The sequence below is a fragment of the Rhamphochromis longiceps genome, linkage group LG4, assembly GCF_057381845.1.
Source record: "Rhamphochromis longiceps isolate RC_006_pf linkage group LG4, R_longiceps_female_GT1.1, whole genome shotgun sequence".
NCBI lineage: Eukaryota > Metazoa > Chordata > Actinopteri > Cichliformes > Cichlidae > Rhamphochromis > Rhamphochromis longiceps.
In genome coordinates, this window is record NC_140560.1 from 24505886 (window position 1) to 24532597 (window position 26712).

Sequence of the window (26712 nt, forward strand, 5' to 3'; positions counted from 1 at the left end):
TTCTTGTACCTGACATCACAAAATAGCATTTTGTTGCTTTTTGCTATAGAAAAAATGATTTAAATTATTGAAGCATTTAAAAAGGCACAAACTAATGCAACTCAAAGGATGAAGGCAAAAGGCTTTTTTAAAAATTGTATCTTTAGCTTCGATGTTACTGTTGCAAAAACACATCAATTGTTCCCATTTCTTTAGTTGAATCCAAAAATGCCAAAGATAAACAAAGATGGGCATAAAAATATTATTTTTGCATCAACAAGATTGAGTTGATTTCTCAAGGGCTATAGCTGAAAACCTAGCTTATCTCAGTATAGTGTGCAGATGTCCTTAAAAATACTGAGGAAACTGGACAATTAGAAGAAGAAGCAGATGAACAGTATTTGAAGGTCAGGGTGGTGATATCATATTATCTAACAAATGGACTGAAAATCAGGTTTGAAGTGATGAATGCAAATTTGAAATTTTTGGTTAAATTGATTAATATGTGTTAAGGAGGTCAAGAGATAACAGTGAGCATCTACAGCCAAGTGTAAAACATGGTGGAGGCTCTGTCATTGGCACTGATGCTGCATATAAGTCAGGGGTGTTGGCTTCAAGTTTTAGCATGGAAATGATCCCAAACACACTGCCAAGACTGGAGGTCAACTTTACTGAAGCAGTGAGGGATCATCTTGACAAAAAACAGAACAAAAGGGATCCAACATCCAAAGAAGAGCTTCAAATGTCCTTCAAGACCCCTAAAGAACTATTCCCAATGATTATCTAAAGAGACTTCCAGCTTGTTAGAATTCTATGATCTCTGTGTTTGACTTATATACAGTATTTCAATGTATGTTTGCACGTTTCGATAAATCACTGCAGCTATTTCCCTGCAAAATATAAAGAAATGAGAGGTGGCTCAAAACTCAGCATTTAAATACACTGTCATGATTTGCATGGATTTCAAAAAACAAACAAAAAAGAAACAAACAGAGAAATAAAAAAAAATTACAGATGTTTCATGTACAATACTTCAGGTCTCTATAGCTCTTTATTTCTCACTTCATTCCCATGCTCTTATTCCTATCTAAAGTGCTGTTCTCTTCTATCCAAACTATTTTACATGCAGAAAAAAAAAGTAGTATTTACACCATAATGACCAAAAAAAGCCCAATTTTATATTCCTGTATATTGCATACAGTGTGTTTGACTATCTGTTTTTAATAATTTAACAAAAAATACAGATCAGGAACAGTGGTTGCATTACAGCTCTTCAAAACTCAAATGTCTAAATTTGTTTAAACATTATATTAATATGGATTCATATCTGAATGCTGTTAATGCTCATTGTATCCAAAATAGCGACACCCATTTGCTTTTACTAGATTTTTGTGTTAAAATAATACAAATCCCCCCCACCCCCAAATCCACAGCTGAAACAGACTAAATTTATGCTGGTGAGCTAACCCGGCTCCAGGGAGCCTGTTGAATCATTGATTTGACCACAAACTGTACAGAGGACACTTCACTACACATTTACTATTTGAACATTCATCCGTAACATCCGAAGAAAATGACAGTTGCATCTAACACAATAATTATATGCAGAAATTAAACTGCTTTAAAAACATGCATTTTATCTCTGCAACAAACAAAACAAAAAAGACCCTTCAAAATAAAAGAAGGACACCAGGCAACGGTGAAGATAATTGTGTAGCTGCAGTTGAAAAAGGGTAATAACTGAGGTGTGCCATCTTTGCCTTTTGCCAATTATAACCTTGGGCTACATTTACAGCTACAGAAGGAGATGGGTGGGGAAAAGCAAGACGCACATACACATGATGCAGGAAGGCAACGAGACTAGTGAGGACAACAGTGAGATTGTGTGTACTGACACAATGACATCTGAAAATGGACGAGCAGAAGGTCGAACGGGTTTATACCTCGCTGGAGCTGACTCCTCCTTTCTGATCACACCAGATATGAACATGTACAGTATGGAAATAAGTGGCACACACACACACACACACACACACACACACACACACACACACACACACACACACACACACACACACACACACACACACACACAGAGCCAAAGAGTGACTGGGGCAGGCTTTTAAGACCGGCAGCAGCCAGTGCCCTTCATTTCCTTGTTCACGTACTCATGGAGCTTAAACTTCTCACTGGGATCCTTCATGGACCTGTGCTTCAGCTCCCTGAGGAAAAGGAAGAGGATATTGAGGTAAAGGACCTTTACACACATTAACCTATTTTTGAAAATCCTGTGTTAGTTGACTGAATTGGCTGTCAGTCAACTAACACAGGAGATTCACATTCATACCTATGGACAGATTAGAAAATGCTCAGACTGAAATACTAAAACTGGACTGTGAGAGAAAGCCCGTGCAGAAAAGGGGAGAACAAGCAGAAGTCAGAGGTAGGCAAAAAATTTAATATTGTGTAACCACCTGACTTTCTGCCATTCTTTTAGCCAAATAAAGACAAAAATAAACACTAGTAAGGGAAAACTATTATTTAAATCTGTACTTCAGATCTTTATTGAAACATTTGCAACTTCAAGGAAGCATTTACACGAGTAACAAATCTTTTTGACTCCACATTGACGTCCATGTTTATATGAAAATACTAAATGTTTTAAATTAAAAACCACATTTTATATTCATACATCCTTTATATAATCCCTGACACTTGCAAAGAGAAATATACTTACTTGGCCACAGCAGTGAAAGCCAGCTCTACATTGAGGCCTGACCTGGCGCTGGTCTCCATGAAGGGAACTCCGAATTCCTGCAGAGCCAAAGCAATGAATCTTAATGCAAAGTGCTTTTTTTGTGCTCTCTGTGATGTTTGTACTAAAACCTCAAAAAAATAATCTTTTCTTTCTTAATTTTTTAAGAAGCAGCTTTGAGCAGAGGAGCTCAAGACACTGGAGAAAGATGTTTACAGTCATAATAAACTGCAAACCTGTCCATTAATCTGTTTGCCATTTATGGCAAACATTCAGCCATGTGCTGCATTGAAACATTGCTAAGGTCTGAATTTCCTAAATTTTGATTTGTGATTTGATGCAAAACATCTGTTCCACCGTATCCCAAAGGTGCTCTATTGGATTGAGATCTGGTGACTTTCGAAGCCATTTGAGCACAGTGAAATCATTGTCATGTTCCAAAAACCAGTCTGAGCCATCAGAAGATGGGCAGGATATGGTTAGCAATAACACTCAGGTAGGTTGTGCTGTTTAAAAAAAAAAAATGCTTGACTTGATTAAAAACAGGTGGCATGGTGGTCAGGACTATTGTCTCACAGCAAGAAGGTCCTGAGTTCAGGCCAGGGTGGAGTTTGCATGGGTTCTCCCTGGGTGCTCTGGCTTCCTCCCACAGTCCAAAGACATGCAGTTAGTGGGGTTAGGTTAATTGGAAGCACTAAATTAGATGTGAGTGTGATTGGTTGTCTCTGTCTATGTGTTAGCCCTGTGACAAACTGGCGACCTGTCCAGGGTGTACCCTGCCTCTGGCCCTAAGACAGCTGGGATAGGCTCCAGTGCCCCCCACCGACCCTGAAAAGGATAAGCGGAAGCAAATGGATGGATGAATTAAAAATGTGCTGAAATATATCCCGTGGACCATTACTACACCAACAGACGCCTGAATGGTTATAGAAGGTAGGAGCCATTTAGTTTTTACCAAATGAATGTTGCAGCAGAAATCAAGACTCAAACCAGGAAATATTTTTTCCAATCTTCTGCTGTCCAATTTTGGTCAGCCTGTAAAATTTGTAGCCTCAGTTTCCCATTCCAAGTGTAGCCCATCTACTTCAAATTTCGCAATGCCGTCCACTCAGAGATTCTGTTCCGCACACCTTGGTTTTAACAAGTGTTTTTTTCAGTTACTGTTGCCTTCCTATCAGCTCTAAGCAGTCTGGCCATTCTTCTCTGACCTCTGACAAAAACAAGGCATTTTTACCAAGATAGCGCTCACTGGATAGTTTCTCTTTTTCACACCTTTCTCTGTAAACTCGAGAGGGAGCTGTGTGGTAAAATTCCAGTAGATCAGCAGTTTCTGAAAACACACTAACAACCATGCCTCAAAGTTACCTCCCGGTCTGATGCTCGGTTTGAACTTTGTCTTGACAATGTCTACATGCCTGAATGTACCGAGTTGCATTAGATATTTGCGTTAATAAGAAATCTCATGAAATGGCCTATAAGTGTATGTATAAAAAGTTAACACAGCAGGATTAAGCTTGAAAGAACAAATTGTGACTGGTGGATAAAAACTGCATAAAAATGTAGTGCCCAGCAGCTTCACACTTGTTCACTTGTAGATAATCCAGCTCGGTGCCATCTCCATGCTTTCCCTCTGCAGGCAAATTTGTATCAGCAAACAGAGATGATAACTGATGTGTCTTTTTCCTTCCAGGCTGAGCCCCGAGTTACTTATTGGCACTTTATTGCTGCCATTTCTAAAAAGAATTGCTTGGCAGTTTACCTTTTTTTTCAGTGCACTTGGTTTTGAGGCAGTGCAAGGATTTGCAGTCGCACTGAAGAAAGAGCTATAAAACTGGGGATGACTGACAGTCGATACATGTTATGCAGAAGCTCATAAAACACGATGAGCCATAAGACACAATTCTACAGAGTAAATACTGACTATCACATTTTTATTATCTATGGGGGAGAAAACACATCCGAGTCTTATCTTCCGTTTCCTAACAGCAGAAGGAAATCTCAGATAAAGAGCTAGAGTGAGAATGCAAACGGATCTCCAGATAATCACACATTTCTGTAATATTTATAATCCTCATGCTTGCCATAAAAATCCAATCAGCCATATAAATCCCTTTGGAAAAGCACATATACAGAAAAATTAATGTCTTCACTGTTTAGAAAAAGATTGGGGCAAAATTTCTGTTTATATTGTGTGGACCTTCAGACTATGACACAGCTAAACAAATCCCCATGCATCTTAGTTCTTCACCTTAGCAAGTCTCTCACCATCTTCTCTCTTCACCACCCTGTCATGAGTGGCATCAGCCTGATGAGACAGGAAAAACAAGGTTACAATCCAGCATCAAGCAACCATCAGCATCAGCGCCAAATATGCTTTCACCAATTGCAGGCTTTTTGCCATATATAAGCCTTGTTCTGATCCGATGGCAGCTAAGAAGTCTCGGGATGCTATTAAAAGGCTGTTATGGCACGTTAGGTGACTGAAAGTAGACAGAGCTCTGAGCCACAGACATCTGTTCTCTGCTTAGAAAGAATGACAGTTCCAGAAAATGTGTTTCGCTAATATTTGCAAATTTGATTGACAGTTATTAGATGTGTGCGCACACAGAATGACTCAGGACTCATTGGCAGAAGAGATGTTGTATTTCAACTGGACCCTCATGGCTAAATAAAGGATACATAAAAAAAAAACAGGTTTTTAAGCAAATGTCACCAATAATCAACTGACTGAGCTTCAAACAGCTTTAGCAAGTAGTTGTGCTTAAGCACAGACATCAGTTGATGCTAAGCATGCGTCTGTTGGAGCAGCAAATTATTACTGATACTTAGAAATACAACGATACTTATTTTTTCTGAATTTTCTTAGATGCAACATTAGAGAACTTTTTTGTGTGTGTTTTGGTATTTGTCGTTATTAACAAATCCCATAAAAGACAAAATCCAGTTCAAAAATCAAGTGTGCATTATATTGTCCCTCACTTCCAAGCCCTATTAAAGGCTTTAAACCAAAGGCAAGACCCAACAGTTTCATTGTCAGGTGCTAACTTGATAGTGGAAGAATTTACATTAGGTGCCACAGTAATGGGTGTGTATAAAAATGATGGGACTTCTGTGAGTGTCAGATTGAGTACCTTTAAGCACAAATCAGGTCAGATTATTGCCCAAAGCTGTCCTTTCAAACATGTAACACATGTGTTTAAAGTATTTCCACATGCCCACTCACTGTGTATCCAAAGGGCAATTATCTGTGCCACTATCATATCCCTGTCAGATGGGTTTTGTACATGTGAGCTGGCAGCTCACTCAGGTAATCTCTAGAAAAGTTCGGTATTGCAACGCATGTGTAAAAAACTGTTACCGCTATGAAAGAATTTCAGTGCCTTGCCTTGTTTCCAAGCAGCATGAGCACTACATCTTGTTGGGCGTATTCGTGGATCTCAGTCAGCCATGCCTGATAAACACAAGAAAAGAAGAGACAAGGATAAATGTGTGGTATGCATATGGAAGGACTCCGAAAAAGCAAACCCTGTCTGGGACTTCGCAAGGACAAGCTCAAACATTAAATCTAATCACAAAGAGTGACAAAAATAAAGGGTAAAGAAAGAGGACAGAGGATCTGGGGAATCGCAATATTTTAAGATTTTAACAAACTGTATAGTAAGATTGTAAAAAATATCATCATCAGTTAAAATCAGCTGCATCGTGGTTTAACTGTAATATGTGCCGTGGGGAGAGAAAGTCATCCAGGGGAACAAACAGCCTTTCTTACTGTGTGAGCTTCGACAGCTGCTGAACCGTCCGTTCACTGTTAATGAGCAATTAGTTAGCTCAAACAAACACCTGCTGAAATATTCCTCGCCGTCTCAGCACAATGCCTAATTGTACCCACAGCGAGTTATTCTGCATAAGTTTCTGCAGGTGATCAATCCTTTTTTTGTTTAGTGGTCCCACTTAGACAACTACAGTTAAGTCTGCTGATGACACTGCATTTGTAAAGGAATTTCTCAGCGGCTCTGTGTGCCAGCATATGGCCGAGGGAGACTATAAGCAGGTTTCATGTAAATCCACTATAAACCGTATGTGTCGCCTTGATGTGACTTCTTGGTATGCAACAGTTTTGTTTATTCAAAAATCTGGAACCTAAACGATAAACTTTGTCTCCCCAGTTTTGGATTCAGCTTTTTTGATGTCTTTTAAAAGGAAAACAACTAAAACAAAAATTCAGGTTTTTGGAGAAAAGCAGAGTTTGTTGCAATGCAGTTTATTGAGCTTCTCCTGATAAAAGCAGAGTCACCTAAGAAAAGAAGCAGAAGGAACAGTAAAGCGACAACAAAGTGATCCCGGGACGTCAAACCTTAAGCAAGCAAAGTGAGTGAGAGACAGACGAAGGACAAGCAAAAGGCAGAGGGAGACAGGAGCCACTGGCTCCGATTTCTTTGTTACAAAGAAAAAAAGCACAACAAATATATTGTACACAAGCACAGACGATATGTGAATCCTAATCAGTCACAATATGTAGGGACAGCTGACTAATCAGGACAGTCGGGCTGATTGCTGATGGGCTGGTTTATGTTCACCTCTCTTTTGAGACGGATGAGTGGGAAAAATTAGTTCTGACAACTACTTTATTTTTTCCACTATCTCCATTCATCTAACAGCATCATAGTAAATCAGATGAATTCTATCATCTGAGCGATTTCTCATAGGGGCGTTGGAGGAAGATGCTGTCAAATATGCTATGTGAACCGACCTGTTTACCAGAAGACAGATCCCAGTTGCAGCTGGGAACGAGGAAATGTGGATGAAATTTTGTGTTATCAGCTTAGGCTACAAGGCTAGTACAACGTTTGATATAATACCAATACATATAACTGAGGTTATTAGCCTAGTTTATTTTGCGCAGCCCAGTAGGTACGAGATGAATCACAGATGGCCTACCATTTTAAGTTAAAAAAAAACTTAATTTAAAGGTTCCAGTAGGATCTATGTGATATTGAATAACTCCCCTATAATAGAATTTTGTGGTAGCTTTGGAGCAGCAGATAAACCCATCTGACACTGCTGATAATGATAAGCATGAAGAGGCCATGACTGAGGGGACAGGTAGCGACTAGTCTATTAAATAATTTGAATTAAGTTATTTATGTCTCGTAAAAATATATACCACACAGAGTATATGTGTTTTAAATTGTATCAAGACATTCAGAATACATCTGGGTAGCCTTCTGCAAACATGAATTGTAGACTATTATGATATGAATTGTTAGAAAAAATCAAAAATGATCCCAAATTCCTCCACCATGGAATAAGTAGACCGGTCCTCTCACAATATTTGAGTACTAATCAGGCATAACTCGGCCTTACTGTTGCATTCAGCATGGCAACTACACAACAGCTCCCATCAGGGTTGGGAACTCCCAATATGTTCAGCATGCTTCCCAGTGTGTTCTGCCCACTGACTGTATGACAGCCTTCCTCCGAGGCCTGTCTACTGTGCTGGGGCCAACAAATAAGGCTTGCAATTCTTAAGGCACAGGGTTAAACAGAGTTCACTCACTAAGGCACACAATAAAGGCAGCTACAGTAGTTTTCCCACAGAGGATACATGTAGCATATTAAGTGAACTTCAAATCATATTTAATGAGATTACATCCAGTATATTAAATGAACTTCAAATTATATAAGGTGAGATTATCATACTGAATGAAGCCAACTAAGAATCGTTCCCTCTAGTGTATACCTCATAATTATTCCCATCAGTTTAAGCTACAGTAGTGAAACAGACAGTGGTGAAAATTCACGGGGGAGCCTTCTAACTAGAGCTCATTATAAATAACATGACAGCACTGTCGCCAAAAGTCCTACAAAATGTCAGGTAAGACTGGAAGAATGGAAGAAACCATTTTACTTCAGCAACAATGCTCAAGACTAAGTATACTGGTTAAAAAAGTGTTAATACTGTAACCACCACCCTCTATTATATTTCAGCCTGTTAGATATGCTAATAAACCAGTTACTCATCTCTGACTCCCAGCAATGCCCACATTAGATTCAGTCGCATCATGGCCAGCAGAGCTAAACACACTTGCCTGCTCTGTTAGGTCAATTAACAAATATTAAACGTCAAAGTAAACTAAGCCCCTAAGGGAGGTCAGGTCTCTCCTACTCATTGGATACTTTGCACATTACCATCCTTTGGGGGTAAGGCCCCAAGCAGTTGCCTGCCTCACCTTGTGACCAACGTGCTTCTGGAAATAGAACATGACCAGGCTCACATGCGCAGCTGCATTCAAAAAGATGTGGATTTCACTCTACTGCCATCCCACCATACTGTCCACTTTTTAATATGAGTCAATGATAAATGACTTATATAGAGCTTTTCTACTCTACTGGAGCACTTGTGCTTTATACAGCTTGGCACATTCACACAACCCAATGCCTAAGAGCTTTCTAACTAACATCCACATCGTTGTATTTTTACTCAGTTGTATATAGTATTTGTATTTGTATTCTATTTTTATCTTATTGTATATTTATTTTATTTTATTCTACTGTATATAGTATTTTATTTTATTCTATTCTGTACAGTTGTGTACTGTATTTATTCTTATTGTATTCTAATTTTTGCCTCATAACTTTTGCACTGTCCACTTCCTGCTGTGACAAAACAAATTTCCCACGTGTGGGACTAATAAAGGTTATCTTATCTTATCTTACACCCCACTGAACACATCAGAGAGCAACTTGAGGTTCAATATCTTGTCCAAGAAAGCTTTGGCAAGTGGAGCAGCCAGGAACTGAACCACCAACCTTTCAATTAGTAGATAACCAGCTTTATTCCCCTGAGCTATAGGCACCTCAAAAGGGGGAGGAGAACATCTATTGTTCTATTTTTCTACATCGACTGTCTATACTCAACATTTTTCTGGAATATCCTGACATTGAGTCAAAAGCCAAAAATATCTTAGCTATAATAAACGGACCAAATTTCTTAATCTTTGAATTCAGATGTTGACTTGTTGTTTCTGGAATTTCTTCCCTTCCTTCCCTAATCCCAGATGATCAGCTGTAAGTGGTATTATTGCAAAGTAGAAACGTTTAGGAACCACAGCAACACAGCCACAAAAAGAAAGACCATGTAAGATTACAAGTACTGAGGTGTATACTGTGTAAAAGTCCCCAAAGCTCAGTTGACTCAATAACTGTACAGTTCCAAAACTCCACTTGCACTAAGATCAGCACAAAAAAGAAAGAAAGAAAAAAAATAGAAGATTGTGGGCCAGGAGCTTCATGGTACGGCTCTTCGTGGCCAAGCAGCTCCTTTTGGGACATACATAAAAAGAATTAGTCTTACATTTCAAATAGTGTTTTGTGGGAACTGGTAAACTGAGTGAAAGCTATTTAAGCTACATCTGTACACAAAGAAACTACTGAGTAGACTCCCTTTGTTCACCGGTACAGCCTTTGTCATCTCACCAGTTTAATGGGTTGTCTCAAAATCAATGCTGAATCTCATTTGTGTTTTGATGGGCTTCAGAGTTAATGAGGTCAGCGAGGTCTGGTGATTTGAGAAAGCTGATGGTGGCTCCAAGATTCTTTAATCAGAGCCCTGAGCCCTTTGCTATTTTAAGAAAGATAAAAAAGACTGGGCTGGATTTGAATTTGCATCACCAGTGATCTTCAGCATAGTACTGAGGGGGGGAAATGTTTCAGAGGAACACCTTCCATGTAGCTAATCACTTGCTTCATGCATAATTCAACTTTTTTGTCAAGGTTTCACATATTGCTTAGGTCAGCTGCTACAACTGCTTGTCTCTGAAAATGAAGCATCTTTGAATTCTGTGCATCCTTTGAAAGTCGCTTATGTTTGTATGATGTAACCTCTGTTCAATACAATATTTATCAAAATATTGGATCATGCATTTGGCCTTTGGTTATTGTTATCTACCTCCCGGCCGTGCAAACTTTCATCCTCCCACAACTACAAGCAACCCTCTGCAGGATAAAATCTGACAGCCTGCCTCTGAGTGATTCTCTCCATATGCTGTGATTACTGGTGATGAACCATAGCTTGTAATTAGATCATTTGGCTGTTCATAGCACATCGCCTCATGGGTCATTTCACGGATGTAATCATTGATCATGATGCCACTTGTCACTTTCATCCTGGAGAACTGCAGTCTTCTTTTGTGTTTTCGTTGCAGCAGAGGAAATATGCATGCAATGATGCAGCAGAAAACAAAATGAATCAATGTGGCAAATCAATAGATTCTAGGTGCATTTCTAGTCCCACTAACATAGCATTTAGTATTCCAGAAAATGTGATTTAGTGTCCAGTATGTGAAATGCATTCCAAGAATACCAGAAAGTCCTACTGCATCTGGCTACAGGATACAGGCAAGTTGAGCTTTTCTGACCCACAAATCTCAGTGGAAGCTAAACATTACAACAAGAAGGTCAACGTTCAAGGCAGATAGTGTGTCCTAACTGTATGCAACAAGAGCTTTTAACTGTAAAACTAATAGTGTAACAACTGTAACAGCACATCACTCAATAAAAATAAAGCTGGAAAAACTACAAAGGATTCCAGTTTATGATTGCCAAATCACTTTTAGTTAGCAGGAGTAGTCTGCTAATGCCTGGGGCTAAAGCTAGGAATAAAATATTAAACAGACTTAAAGGACAATAGCAGTTAATTTAACCGGGCATAAAACAAATTCATGTGGCTATAGTGGCTTTACCTTCATTGTAGAGATGAAAGGGAATTAGACATAGCACAACATAGAAAAGAAAGAAGACTAGCACAAGCTTTTTAGGTAGATACTGTGAAAGCAACTGAAAGTAAAAGAAAGTGAAAAAACAAAATTTTCTGTTGTTGCTTCGTATACTTTAATAAATCTAATCTTTTCCAGCAAACAAAGCACTCTAAGTGTAACTACACACATAATTTATACTATAATTAAGTCAATTTTTAAATCAAAAAAATACTAAATAATAACATTACATACATTAAGCACCTTTTATCATTAGTTCTTACCAGCATCAAGGCATATGTGCAGATAGTGCAACGTTTTTTGAAAAGAATCCATTTATTTATCTAATTAAATATTAAGCAGATAAATACCAGCTTCCAAATAATATTGTCAGCGGCTGCTGGGGAAGTCTCAGGGCTCACTTCATCTTTTATTCAAGACTAATACCAGGATCTCTGGCCAAATGCTTAGGGAACCAAATGTCAGTGAGATCGTGGCATGGCGCGAGAGGAGGTAATACATTTTCTCTTTGTTTTTCTGACATTAAAAAGTCCATAAATTATGTGACAAATCAGATGGAACTGGATTCTATTGTTTTTGTTGTGCTTTTCTGTTTGTTTGTAAGCAACCCAGTCAAAATGAGCAAGAAACATGATTCATGTTTCATAAATAGCACCTCTGATTTTTGTTCACTTGAGCTCTAATGAATTAAAATGCCCACTGGTTTCTAAAATGCTCCAGGCAACAAATTATTACCTGCTATTTTCCATCAAATATTTCATACAGCTGCAATGCCAAGTGTCAGGGTTAATCAAACAATTGAAGAGCCAGTAACGATGTTCTTAGAAAGATGGAGAAAAGGACAGTAAAAGACAAGTCAAACACCAAAGGATCTATATCAAAGAGGAAGGAAAATATGAAGCCAGGCACACAGCTGCTGGTGGCTGCGTTGTGACATTGGCAAAGACAAGTTGTCACTGGCAGAGGTATGTGAGGGTACTTCTGATGTTGCATCTGTTTTTCTTTTGTTGTCACAGGAGACAGCAGGTATGTGTACTACTCCAGGATACTGGACCAGCCTGGTCAGCTGTTCATTCTCTCTCTCTCTCTCTTCTTTAGAAAGACTGATTGGAAATTTGAATTCTTCCTTAGAAATAAAATCGCACATATGCTACTGCCGTATTAAAATATTGTGGGATTAGCTGTGTGTCTTACAGCAAAAACAAACCAACCCATTAAAAACTACAACTGCAGTAGTGTGGGGTGGTGATGTCATTTTTATTCACAATATCAGCATTCATCACAAGATTCCTCAGCCTGCTCAAATTCAGAATATACAATCCATACATTTTACGGACCACTTAAAGTTAGGATTCCTAAAATTTGGAGTTATTGATCTATTAGTCTACATAAAAAGTTGTCTTTGGACTGTGAAATGAAGACGAAGTACCTGGAGAGAACATGCAAACTCCACACAGAAAGTCCAGTGGATTCAAACCCACTGTTCTGAATTAGTTTTTTGTGTTTTAGTTGAGGAGGTGTGATGTTATGATGCCCTAACACGGTCTACGGATACTGATGACAAAATTCTCATTTTAGATTGGTGACTTCTGACTCAATAAACAAAATAGTTACTGCTCTAATGCTAAACTGAGGCTCCAAAATAAAGGAACAATAAAAGCCCCAAAACCTGTGTAATAAATACCATACATTAACACCAATAACACATTAGTTACTCCCAATACAATATGCAGAATCTCTTTGCATATAATAATGAAGGTGACAATCCTCAAGGAGCCTCGAAGTTTGACCCAACTTTTCCTCTGCTGCACTTTTGTCTAAGCAGATTTGCTATGGGTGACAACGCTATTCTTGCCAAGCTTTGATCAGAGTGTAACACCAAGAGACAAGAGAGGGGAGAAATCTGCTCTCAACAACAGGCAGAGTCAAAATGAACCAACCCACAGGAGCGCAAAGAGAAAATAGGGCTTCTCCCCTGAGAGGAGGTTTATGCAGCTGTGACACTGTGGCACCGCCTGACACGCGGGGAGGACACACTGAAATCCTGTCACACTTGGGGCAATCCTGTCACACGTGCACGCAGAAACAAATCTGCATGCACGTGCGATGCATAATAACAACAATAATAATACAAAGTGGTTTTATTGTTGGCGAAATTTATTGTTGGCTTTTATGAATAACTCATTGCATGTGCCATCTTCGGTAGATTTAGACTGTAAGGGAATACACTATTTAGATTAGTGAATAAAACCAATTTAACAAGCAACTGGTGTGTTATAAAACTTGACAATTAAAAAGAAGAAAGAAAGAAAGAAAGAAAGAAAAAGACACTGACAACGACAGGCCTGTAAGTTGACGTCTGTTGCCTGACAGGGAAGAGAAAGGCTTTCATGTTTATAAAAGAGCAGCTGACGTGTACATCTGCCAGCAAACATGGGTGTGAGACATGTCGGGATGACTGATGTGCTTTGAAAAGCGGCAGTCGTAGTGAATATGAGCATGAGTAAGAGTGACGCTCTCCTCCAAGTTGTTTTTGCACTCGAGCCGATAAACACATTTGCTGACCTTAACTTTTGTCTCTTTCGTTTCCAAGTTGACATACACCGCACCAAACTGCAGCTGAAATCATGTACAGCAGTGTGCTGCTCTTTATGAATCCAGTTAAACAGCACTAAATGTCAACAAGCATCAACTATATAATCTCATTGAGAAGTCACACGACATTTTTTAGAGCAAAGTTAATAAAATTGAAAGCTTGTTGTAAAATATTGCTGTCACCGGAGGAAGTGTGGCTGATGAGTGCAAACACTCATTAGACTGCTCATGTTTAGGTTTTATGAGTACAAGCAACCAACAATATACTGTAGATGGAGATTACAGCAGGAACACTAATATGATGGTATTATGGCAGCCAAACACATGGTGTTATCCTTATTGAAAGTTATATTCTATATTGCATGGTGCTTTTATATTTTACAGTTATAAATAGCTGTTCTGAGATATACCAGATTACACTGTAATTTAACAGGGAAATGGGGCATCAAGTCTTGTATATGACATATGAGTGAAGTATATAACATTTTTACTTTCTCTTGCTTTCCACTTTTTAAATCTCTCCTTTAAGAACATTTATGGGATTCAGCTTGGCCCTCTACGTAGAACATAAATTCCTCTGAATTGCCTGAATTGTTCTATTGATCTAGAACAAAAACAAAAAGAAAGAAAGAAAAGAAAATGCATATAGTAAAAGCTTCTTGCTCTTCACGGCAAGATCTCAAAGTGTAAGCACAACAAGCATAAAAACACACACTCATCATTGGCCACCTTTTTAGGAACACCGTGCTAGTACTGGGTTGGACCCCCCTTTTGCATTCAAACTGCCTCAATGTGTTGCAGCTCAGATTCAACAAGGTGCTGGAAATGTTCCTAAGAGATTTTGGCTCATATTGACACAGTCGCTGCAGATTTGTTGCAGCAACTATATGATGCGAATCTTCCGTTTCAAGGTTTTTGGATAGAAAGGTATTTCGATTGACATTGTGTGACTGTGGAGACCATCTGTGTAGAGAAGGTCTTTACCTTACAATATAAAATACAATATAGAGTTGTCATTTGGCGCTATAGAAAGAAAACTGAATTGAACTGAATTGAGTTACCGTTGCCTTTCTGTAAGCTCAAAGCAGCCTGGCCATTCTCCTCCGACCTCTACCATCAACAAAGCACTTTTGACCAGAGAACTGTGGTTTGCTGGATATTTCCTCTTTTTCAGACTAGTCTATGTAAAGCCTAGAGATGCTTGTGTGGGGAAAAAAAAATCACAGTAGATCAGTATCTGAAATACTCATAGCAGTCCATCTGGCAAAATCATCCATGCCACTTAAGTCCTTTTAGCCCCATCTTGTTTTAAACTTAAGTCGTCTTTACCAGGTCTACGTGTTTATATGTACTCCCTTGCTTCTCTGTGATTGGCTGATTGTTCAGTTCACAGTAAGAAAAGGTAAAGTCAAATAATGTTTTACTGCATTTGTTCACACAAATTCTCAAATCAAGGTGGTGCAGTAGTTAGCACTGTTGCCTGTGTCTCAGGTTTCCTCCCATGCTTGTTAGTTTAAGTGGTGATTCTGTATTGGCCGTAGGTGTGTATGTGAGTGGTTTTCTGTTTCTCTGTAGCCTTGCAATACACTGGCGACCTATCCCGGGTGTAGCCTACTTCGGCTGGTATGACAGCTGAGGTATGCTCTGGTCCCCTCAGGACCCGGATTTGAACAATTGGTTATGAAAAAGAAGTTATTGGAGGAGCAATTTAAATCAATTCTTAAACCCTGTCAGTGCACTCGATGGCACCAGTCTTGTAAATGGACCTGTGTTTCTTCAAATTATGCATGCATGACTAACGAAGAGAAAAATCTGTAATTTAAGGTTTCAGTATGTTCTGAAGAGAAAGAAATTGAGTGTTCAAAATGCCAAGTGGCAGTAAAATACTGACTCACTGCAAAGGGGATTAAGGTTCCCAAAGCTGCAATAGAAAAAGAACAAAAGTCATTTATCTGCAAATGTGCCACTTTGCTAGATTTTCATCACAATGAATTAATATTACCTCATGACAGGAATTTGACTTGCGGTAATCCACCAGTTAAGTTCAATTCAATTTCTTTTGTTTATCCAATTCAATTCGAATACATTCAAGTTTGTTGTTGTTGTGAGTTGGTGCTGTATAAATAATCACTTTAAGGCACTTTATACTGTAAGGTAAAGACCCTACAGTATAAAATTAACCCCTATAAGAAAGACTTTGTGGAAGTGGGGAGAAAAAGAAAAAGAAAACTGTGGGCAAAACCAGGGTTAGGGAGGGAGTAGGTGTCTGTGGAGGAGAAACAAATTTAATGGCATGCATGATGGTATATAAAAACTGAATGGGTGCCATATTATGAACTTTTAGGGCCTGTTCTGCTTGACTTTTGGTTTACTTATTATTTATGGAGTTTGTTGTTCTAGTAGCTATTCCCTGTTGGTTTTGCCATCTTTTTATTCCAAGGTTTTGTTAGTTTTAGTTTTAATACCTTTTGCAGTCTAGTTTTTGTTTTTTAGTTATTATTGCTTATAGTTCAGAGCTTCAGGTTATCCTTTCTCCCTTGTTGTTTAGCCTTCATCTCCATTTCCCTCTGTGTCTTCCATCAGGTTTATCTTTGTGCCCGTTTTCATAGTTTAGTTATTGTCAACTTTAAAAATTGAACTTTTGGCCAAAATTAGTTTTATTATTAGTCGAGATGAAAAATAAAGAACAATCTAAGGACATATTTTATTTAAGTTGATCTGATAGGAAGTGATAAAACAAAGAGTTAAACGTGTAGAAAAGCTCCACAAACACCTTAAGCCACATATAAATTTAGCTGACTTTGAGACATTGATATGGGGTCAGTCTGTGTGGGAAGACTTTGGCCTATGCTGAGATACTTCTGTTTTAAAGACAGAACATCTTTGATTCGGTACGACTGCCTTGACACGCTGCAGGCTAATTAACACATGAGACAATAAGAGAAATCTAAGCTGTGTTGTGTAAACACATATTGTAGGTGGTAGCAAACACGTATAGCACTGTAATTAAACGTTTAAATCTTCTGGTTCTTTTAAGCCTTTGAGAGGTATTCTTTTATACATCCTCTATTAATTTTTCAACTTTCAGGTCAACCAAATTATTGTGTAAATTTCAGCAATTTTGTTTTCATTTTCTAAGCGAGAAAAAACAGTGTCTCCATGTCTGGCTTATAGTATGAGGGTTGCTTTTCTTTGCACGAATACTAAGATGTTAGCTACTTAAACGCTGTATTAAATGAATCCAGTGTTTGCTTTCTGGTATCTTTAAAAACGTGCAAAAAAAAGAGATCTTTTTTAAAAACAAGAGCCACAAGCTGTTCCAGAAACAACGGATAATCAGCCCGTGAAGTGCTAACAATTTCCTTTTGATTGCTGTTTGTTTTTGTGCTTTGACTGATTTAATAGTGTTGTTCTAAATTCACGTCATCACAAATTCATGTATGTGTGCGAGTGTGTTTTAACGACAGCTCTCTTCTGCTTAAACAAATAATCGAAAAACAAACAGTGTGAGGTCCCTCTGTCTGGATGATAAAAGGACAGCACCAATGTGATAAAAAGCCAGAATAACCACAACAAACACAATGACACCTCTGCCTTTGTTCATGCAGGGTAGCGATACAACCCTCCAAAAAAGACAAAAGTGTGACAGAAAATGACATTATCTGAAGATAAAACGATACAGACACAGACAAACAATGTGTAAGGTAAGTGCATGACTCACCCTGGGCAAACACATTTCACACAAAATGTAATATAAAAAAAAAAACCTTCCCCAATTTTTTCAACCCTTTGTTTGGGTTTTTTCTTTCTTTTCTTTTCTCCTTAAAGCAAATCCTAAATAAACTATATATCCCTTCAGATGAAGATATTTTATGCCAAGGAAAGTGTGAATGCAGCAAAGGCATGCCTGTACTTCTTGTACAATCTTTAATGTTGATATAATAACAGGAGAATTGAGTACTTTCATTTATGACTAAGTTGTTTTCTTTACTTTAACTTCCAAGTGGGTAATGATGCTTTTTGAGGAAGCTAAAGGAGAGACAGTGGCAGCCAACGAATCATATTTCTCTTCTGAAAATATATGATAAACGGCTTTGACCTTTGACCTGCCAGCCCCCTCACAGGTAAAGAGCTTCTTTCAGCAGAGTTTCAATACACTCAGACGACCATAAAAGGAGCTTTCTGGTGCACAAATGTGGTGTTATATAACAAAAAATGGTGAGATGAGGAAGAGAAAAAGGGCCTATAGAATCACTGATTTTGAAGCTATTTTAACGAGGCACCTGTAACATAAATCCATCCGCTGGGGTTCTGGTCATATCACTTCTTCTGGAATTGCTTCAACAACAACAAATAGCAAGCGACTTAAATCTTGAGTCTTCATTCATCTTACATTGCTTGTGTGCACGTACTGTAAGTGCCCCCATTTGTTTTGTCACTTTGGGGCCGACATCAAAGTAAATGGAAATGTCCACAGAAAGCAGCTGCCTGAACAATGGTACATCATTTTTTCCTCTGGCGCTTTGCCTTGGCAGATCCACGGTCCACTGGCTGCATCATATATATGACTACAGTAATCTGCGGAAGCAATGGAGCTGACATACTAATAATGTTCCACGCAGGACGCCAATTTAAAGGTGATGTCTGAGCGACAAGGTAACTAGGTTGCAGAGGAACCGACTGTGCAGAATAATCAGGATGATTTCAAAGCACAACAACATAAAACACCTGGAAGCTTGAAACAGGTCGTTTCACAAATGCCAAAAGTCTCCACAGACTGTGAAATGAATGGTATTTGACTTCACATCACTGCATTATTTAATGACAGTTTCTCTCATCACCATCTGGTGCAGTGGTGCCATGACATTTAGTGAACAGCAATGTGGTAGGCAGGCGGCCATTTCATTTGAAGCCAATCCATGCCCCGGGGACGCAACGAGAGAGATGAATGAAGACAGACAGATGAAGGTTTAATCCCCCTCGTTGCTTTCATTGTGTTTCTACAATGCAGACATGTAAGCATGATCAGGCATTTGGACATCGGCAGTGCGAGTGCAGTTAGATGGTAATTAATCTTTCAATGATCAGTACCAAAGCCAGACTGTTCAATAAGAAACATTACATTTCATTTGCGGAAAATGAATTTCAATCTAGGCTAGAGCGACTGATCTGCATAGTCAATATCCCAACAGACACCATGTGCCTTTGGAGAGATTAATTTTGATCCCTGTCAGGGGACTGATCAATTCTAAGGTTATCAGAAAGCTATGGGATTTAATATTTTAAGTTTGAAATAAAACTGCAGGATTAGAAGCGGTATAGATCCCATGAAATAAATGCAAGCCATGTTGATTGTTAATACACCTGGTCTCTCTCTTTCCAGTCCATTGACTTCTGAGTCTAACTCAAATGTCACTTTCGGAGGCTCCCTTGTCACAAGGGGTGGCCACAGTGGATAGCCCTGCATGTTTGATTTGACAGAGTTTTACGCCAGATGCCCTTCTTGATGCAACCCTGAAGGGATTTGTGTCTCTGGCTGGAATCAAACTAGTGACCCTTTGGTTGCTTCTTAGAAACATAGTGTCTAACCAGATATTTACTCTGGATGGCATTACCTTGGCCAGTACCACTGTGAGGAATCTCTGAGTCTTTTTTGTTTAGGATATACCCTTCAGCGTGCACATCAAGCAAGTATACAGGGCCTGCCTGTATCATTTGTGCAATAAATAAAAATAGAAACAGAGTGATGCTGAAAACTTAGTTCCCACATTTATTACTTCTAGGTTGGACTACAGTAATTTATTACCATCAGCTCGCTCTAAAAGCTGCCTGAAAGCCTTCAGTGGATCGACAATGCTGCAGCGAGAGTATCAGGATCAGAATACTTGAATAATCTCAGAAGTCATATTTTGACAGGGACTAGAAAGAGAGCACATTTCTCCCATTTTAGCTGCTCTTTATGGGCCCTTTGTTAAATTCTGACTTGAATTTTACATCCTTCTCGTCGTCACATACAAAATGTTAAATAATCAGGCCCCTGTCATATCTTAAAGACTGCATAGCATCTTATTATCCTCACAGATCACTTCGCTCTCACAGTGCTGGCTTACTTTTGGTTCCTAGAGTGACTGGAGGTCACTCTAGCATGGGACCAGCTCTCAGCTTGGATTCAGGAGACAGACACCCTCTCTACTTTTAAGATTAGTCTTAAAACTTTCCTTTTAGATAAAGCATATAGTTAGGGTTGATCAGGTGACCCTGAATCCTCCCTTAGTTACGCTTTAGTTGGTGTAGGCTGCTGGGTCATTTCCCACAATGCACTGAGTCTTTCGTCTTCATTCTTCCCCTCATCCTAAACCAGTCTTGGTGGCTGGCTGGCCCTCCCTGATGTAACCCAGTGAGTTTACACGACTCAGTAATGCACTACAACATGTTATTGTTAATTGGGATTTATCATTACTCTGTTAATCACTGAGTTGATCAAAAATAAATCAATAATAAAAGATAAATACTATAAATATAAGAATAAAACCCAAAGAGTATATTTAACACCCCTACTGGTTAGGAAGGAACAAGCCCCGCCTTCCCCTGCTCTGTACCGTCACGTGCTCAGACACAGAGAGAGACGGAGGTGCACGAGACCATCACTGATTTTCACCGCCAAGCTTTTCGCTGGAAAATAACTATTAACTTGATAAATTGAGCAAATATCCATACCGGAGATCTGCATGGACCTTGGAGAAACGGACCTGATTTATTGTGAACATTTCGGACCTTGAAACCATCGCGGTGAGTCAGAAGCTGTTAAGCTAACCTTGAAGCTAAAAAGCTAACAAGAAGTTAACAGGGAATATAATGGCCCGATTTCAATGTTGTAGATCTGCGCGGGAGCGGATGAAGTGGACAAGATCCTCTCTGAGAGTTGAACAAGATCCTCTCTGAGAGTTGAACAAGATCCTCTCTGAGAGTTGAACAAGATCCTCTCTGAGAGTTGAACAAGATCCTCTCTGAGAGTTGAACAAGATCCTCTCTGAGAGTTGAACATTAGAAGTGTGCTGGTGAGTTAAACTGGGACTGGGCGAATCAGGCTAATTGAAAAGCTAACTAGCCTAATGCTCATAGCTGTAGCTGACCACGTTTTCACTGTGGGAGAACACACGGGTTTCTCACTGAGTTCAGCCATTTTGAGCACTCAGCTTGTGTGCTGATGATGTTCTAGTATTACTTGTTGAATATTAAATGCACTAAAATTAGATGATGGAATAAGTTAATGTTGATCTTAAAGGTCATGAATCTACTTTATTTTGTTACATTTGATGCTCGAGCGGCACTGGATAGATGTCCGTGTGTATTCTTACTGTGCTGATACGTTACCACATACTGTAAAACTACAGCCTGTGGGTTTTTGTATATTCTTTTGGTAATTTTATTCTGTACATTGAGTGTAAATAATATATTGCTTCATTGCTATGCAGTGTAAAGCAATGCTCCTGTAATTCAGTTAAAGGGCAATACTGTAAAAAAATAATCTACCATAGTTTATGGTTTATTTCTGATTTCTGATAGAAATGTGCACCTTGACGATAGAATAAGCTGATTGTGATTTAAAGAGTGCATTCATGATTAAGATGCACTGTATAGACTATAGTTAGAAATTAGAATTAATGTTTTGTGCTTGTTTTGTTATAGCACTTACATTATTTACATATGGCCATGTATATCATTAGAGTGTGAACTGAATTAGTAATAGTCCTGTTGTTTACAGGCTAGGTTTTTTTATGGGATCGTGAGACCTGGATCTCTTCCTGACGAGGAAGATGGCGAGCCTTTCCCTTTGAACCGAACCGAACCACAGCCATTCTGAGTTGGCCCAGAAGGGCAGGTTGCTCTTCTCTCACGAACAATTGCAACAGTGCGGTAGGACGAAATCGCACCAATCACAAACTTTTGACCTGTTGGATTTGACTTGACTGAACACTGACTATTAAGCCGGCAAGACTGACATATCTGAGCTCAGATAGGATTCTGACTGTTATTATTATTGCTGTCACTGTATTTTATTTTATGTTTTCATTCCTGTTCATAAAATGCTGTTAAATTGTTGCTAAATAGTTTAATACAATTCATAGCAACTTTACCTGTGGCTCCAGTCATTCTTCTCCACGCAACTCCCTTTATCCCTCCTGCGAATCTAGCTATTGGCCCATTCTCTCCATCTTACTTTAATTTCCCCTACCCTATCCTGTACTTGGCTACACTAAGCATCGTTATGCAGAAAGTTTTTTCCTGTTAAAAGGGTGTTTTTCTTTCCCTTTGTTGCCAACTGCTTGCTCATTTTGATTTTCAGGGTTTCTTTCTAATATTGTAGAGCTTTTAATCCTAGAATATAAAGTGCTTCGAGGCAACTGCTGCTGTGAATTGGCTCCATGTAAAGGAAATTTATTTTAAATTCCTTGAATTAATACACAGCTTACTGTACATGTGTAAAACTGGTAACTGTAACAGAAAGTTAATGAGGCTATGTTAGATATAACTGTTAAGTAAACTTACTTATTTTATGTATCCAAGCAGCCATGTAACTATTTCACTGACAGACGCTTCCCTTCAGGTAGAAAAAGTGTTGAAGCGACTGCAGTGTGTAAATCCAAGTATGGATTTTGTTTTAACAAAGAGAAAATAGGTCTTAAGAACACTTACAGTTAGTTTGCCTCTGTTGCAGCTACTTAGAAAGCGGACATTTAAGAGAGAGAAGTTAAAACATCTCTGTTTAGGACAGATGATTAACTGAGAGGCTGTGAGACATTTTTTAAAACTATGAATTATGCAAAGTTTCTTTAGAGGAATCCCAGAATAAAAATATAGACTTGCAAAAGAAAAAGCATAAATGTTAACCTACCAATGTTAATCGATTTTGCCCTGACCTCATGCTGTTATAATGGTCTAATAATAACTGAATATCTATTTTAAGACCAACTTTTTTGTTAGCCCCAGATGTTAATGATGAGGAGAAATCTCTCATGACTAGATGGTTAACAGACAAACAGACAGGAGTGAATAATTTCGATAGGACACTCTAATTCCCACAAAGAGCAAATGATCTTACTCCTGAACGATGGCACCACAGGAGCCAGGCTGCTATTTAAAACACAAGCCCAGACAAATAATTTGCGGCAGAGGTCTAAATAGACTTTTATAGTCTCCCTGAAGCACCACTTCTGACAAGAAGGCATTCATCATCTTACTAAATGGGTTGTGTAGTTCTGCAAAAATAAAGACTTGCGTTACTTGCCACTGTGTATTATATAAACAAACCACTGATTGATAGCGCTTGCCAGGACGGCGTGAAACACCTGAGTAACTCTGAAACAGCCAGATGTTTATGATGCAGCGCACATACAAGAAATCATTTGTGGATGAATTTGACTTTATCTTCAAACCACTTAAAACATAATCCAAGTGACAGCGGCTGGAACATTCATGAGATGAGCTGATTGGACTTCTATTGCCTTACATGTTGAGTCTTTCTCTCAGAGATGATGGACAGCTCGAATGATGTTAATGTGCTGCTGTAATTGTGTCCTCGAAACACTGCAGAGGGGAGTGGTTCTGAGGGCACGAGAAAAGGAGAACTATTTGCCTATCTCATTTCTGCTTCTCCTTCAGAGTGGCATTCATCACCATTAGTGTTCATTAACATGAGTTAGTGCTCGTTAGGCAGCAGTATGCCAGCAGGAATCTGCAGCTTACCGCCAACATATCTCCTGCCTGTAATAGACACTGACTGAGTGTGAGAGTGGTGGAAGGATATGAAACAGGGAGGGAGAAGGCTGAGCAGGGTGGGGAAGGACTTGTCAATCTGTGCCTCAGAGGATTAGTGTAAATGTATCAGTAGGAGACTATAACTGTATTAAATAAACGTCAACAATCTCGGGGGCGGTGGTGGTGGGGGGGACTCCACCAAGCTGTGAAACAACCAAAAATAGACAGAAAGTCAAGCTGTTCATTTAACTTTGCTTATCATACTATTTGTGCCTACATTTACAATAGGGCTGAACGATATATCGCATTTGCGATAATATCGCGACATGATCAAGTGCAATTTTCTAACCGCAAAGGCTGCGATTATACTGCGATTATATTATACAATTCATGGGCTGCATCCTCCTGAGGCCGCATTTGTAGACCGATTACGTCACAGCGACGCGCCGAAGGCTGTCCAAATTACTACCATATCCCAGAATTCATAGCGCGGCCCAGCCAAACTCCAGTTTCCAGCAATGGCGGCCGCTACTAAGTTTTAAAATTACTCATACTAATCTTTCTGGGTCACAAAATAAACTTTTAAAATATTTTCAGGCGAGAAAGTAGTTGTGTAAACATCAAATATCTGCTCGGTTTATCAAGATATCCCATATTTGCAAAAGTGCTTCGACGTTTTCAGAGGCGTCTGCTACCCACCAGCTCGACAGCTAGCCGGGAGCTCGAGGGTTACTGATGCGGCCGAGAACGGCACAACTCCCGGCACATCATTTTCAGATCACCGCGGAGTTTCGCTGCTCGGGTTAAACGTAATATATAAGTCACTTAGACAACCTAAAAATGTTATTGTTGGGCTTTTTTCAGTGTTTTGTTTGTTCGTGAGTAAATCGGTTTGGCTGAGATTAAAGTTATTAGATTGGATAAAATAAAACTTTATTAATCCCCCGGGTGGGTTCCTCCTTGGTTTTCACACAGCTGACTAAACGTCAAACAGAAAACTTATTAAACAGAAGTATGAGACAGTCGAGAATTTACGCCAGTGTCTGGTTATATTTTAGATAGCAAGAAGCAGACGGCCGAGTTTATTAAACTCCACCGAGACAGCGGTGACGCTAATCAGAACTAGACCGTCCAATTTCACGCCTTTAAACTTTAAAGGCGTGTTTGTGTGTGTGTTTATACAATTGCTATTATGTTTGCACTTTATGTGTAATGTTACTGACTACAGAGATCAGTAAGATGTGTGTATTTTTTATTTATTAGTTTTATTTATTTAATAATATTTTTTTAATTGAATGACTGTCTAGTAGTTCACAGATGTCGAAAAACTGAGTGTGGTAAAGCCACTGATTTTTTTTTATGTATATTTCTGCAATCTGCACATTGTACTGACTTTCATTTTAATGTTTACACCAGGGTTCCTTGTCAGCACTTTATGCTCAGATGTTTGTAAGCTAAAAATAAACTATTGTGTATGTTCAAATATACTGTTGTGATTGAAGAAGTTAAATAAAAATGTCAGTCATCAATTCATGCATCACCTCATGTCATCATAACAGAGGTCTGTCTTCCAGGAAAGAACAGTTTAAAATTAATGTAATATAGTATTGGCCATACTATATGATGTATTGCTTGTCTTTGTTTAATAATACAGAAGACAAATACCTTAAAAAATAATCGCATATCGCATCGCAATCGCAATATTGGGGCAAAAAATCGCAATTAGATTATTTTCCATAATCGTTCAGCCCTAATTTACAACTCTAAAAAGTAAAAATAGTCTCGTATGAACAAGACAAATAGGGAGTTTTAATTAGGTAAGAGCAAAAACAAGTGGGAGACTTGACGAAAACAGTGGCAGATTTTGATTTTTGGAAGGCCATACTGTGAATTGCTCCATTTGTTCAACTTGGAAAATTGTTGAGTTATATTTAAATCACGTAAAGGGGCTGGTTTTCTACTCAGACTGTAGCTCCATAAAAAAAAAGCAGATATCCATACTCTCCAAAGAATAAATCAGACTGCCTTTGGTGATCTCTCTGACCTTTTTGAGGCAATTTTACACATTTGTTTTTTTAACAAGCTGCTATGAAACCTGACACATCCACAGATCCATTACCTGAAGTGAACTGACACCATTCATCTATCATTTTACACCAAGCTTACAATGTATACATGTAATAATGTTTGCAGCTCACTAAGCTAGAGGTCTCAAACTTATATTTGCTCATAGGCCACAAACTGTGGAATTTGATCCAAGTTGGCCCGAACAGTAAATGATAAGCTAATAATCGAAACAAACACACAAATGCTCCACAGCCTCTCACAACAGTACAACAATAAGTCCACACAACCCGTCTCACTTAGTTTACTAAAATAAAGTGCTTCCAGGCTCATTTATAGTCGTTCTCAAATATGGTATGTTTGTACATGCACTTCACTGAATAATATATGCTTAGTTTTTCAAAGTAATGCAGTAAGAAGTGCAAACTTTTGGCACAATTAATGTCACAATTAATACAGAGATCCATTTTACACTCCTGCTGCACTCCCTTTTAAATATTTTCTAATCAGTTTGCAGTCTTCAAATCTGAGTGTTGTCCTTTATCTTTGTTAAATAAATTTAGAAAGTCTTACACTGGGTTTAAGAAATTTCTTTAGCAATTTGTTATTTTGTGCTAATATATCTATATATGAAATATATACAGTAAATATGTGGTTAAAAAGTCAAATTTGATACACAGCAGGTTAGAGGAGTATGCAGGTATACCCATGGGTGAAGATTGTTGGGACAGTAAAGACTTCCATATAAAAAAATAGCCCGTAGCACTGTGTGTTGGACCATGAAGA

General features: G+C 38.7%; 1 protein-coding gene and 1 long non-coding RNA gene across 2 annotated transcripts in view; one reads left to right on the plus strand and one right to left on the minus strand.

The window, feature by feature from the left end:
* Nucleotides 1-1609: 1609 nt before the first annotated feature.
* The window catches only part of LOC146671673 (ras-related protein Rab-26-like), a 59088-nt gene continuing 33985 nt past the window's right edge, over nucleotides 1610-26712 (minus strand). Inside the window, exons 6-10 of the mRNA XM_085404025.1 lie at nucleotides 6120-6185; nucleotides 4983-5039; nucleotides 2717-2793; nucleotides 2053-2201; nucleotides 1610-1990 (exon numbers count right to left, since the gene is read on the minus strand). Coding sequence (XP_085260151.1) covers nucleotides 2102-2201; nucleotides 2717-2793; nucleotides 4983-5039; nucleotides 6120-6185 — 300 coding nt within the window. The 3' untranslated portion in view covers nucleotides 1610-1990; nucleotides 2053-2101. The remainder of the gene's footprint in view (nucleotides 1991-2052; nucleotides 2202-2716; nucleotides 2794-4982; nucleotides 5040-6119; nucleotides 6186-26712) is intronic.
* Nucleotides 20497-24708, plus strand: LOC146671674 (uncharacterized). The gene is made up of 3 exons (XR_014911487.1): nucleotides 20497-20892; nucleotides 20982-21161; nucleotides 21869-24708. It is a non-coding gene; the product is annotated as an uncharacterized LOC146671674 (long non-coding RNA).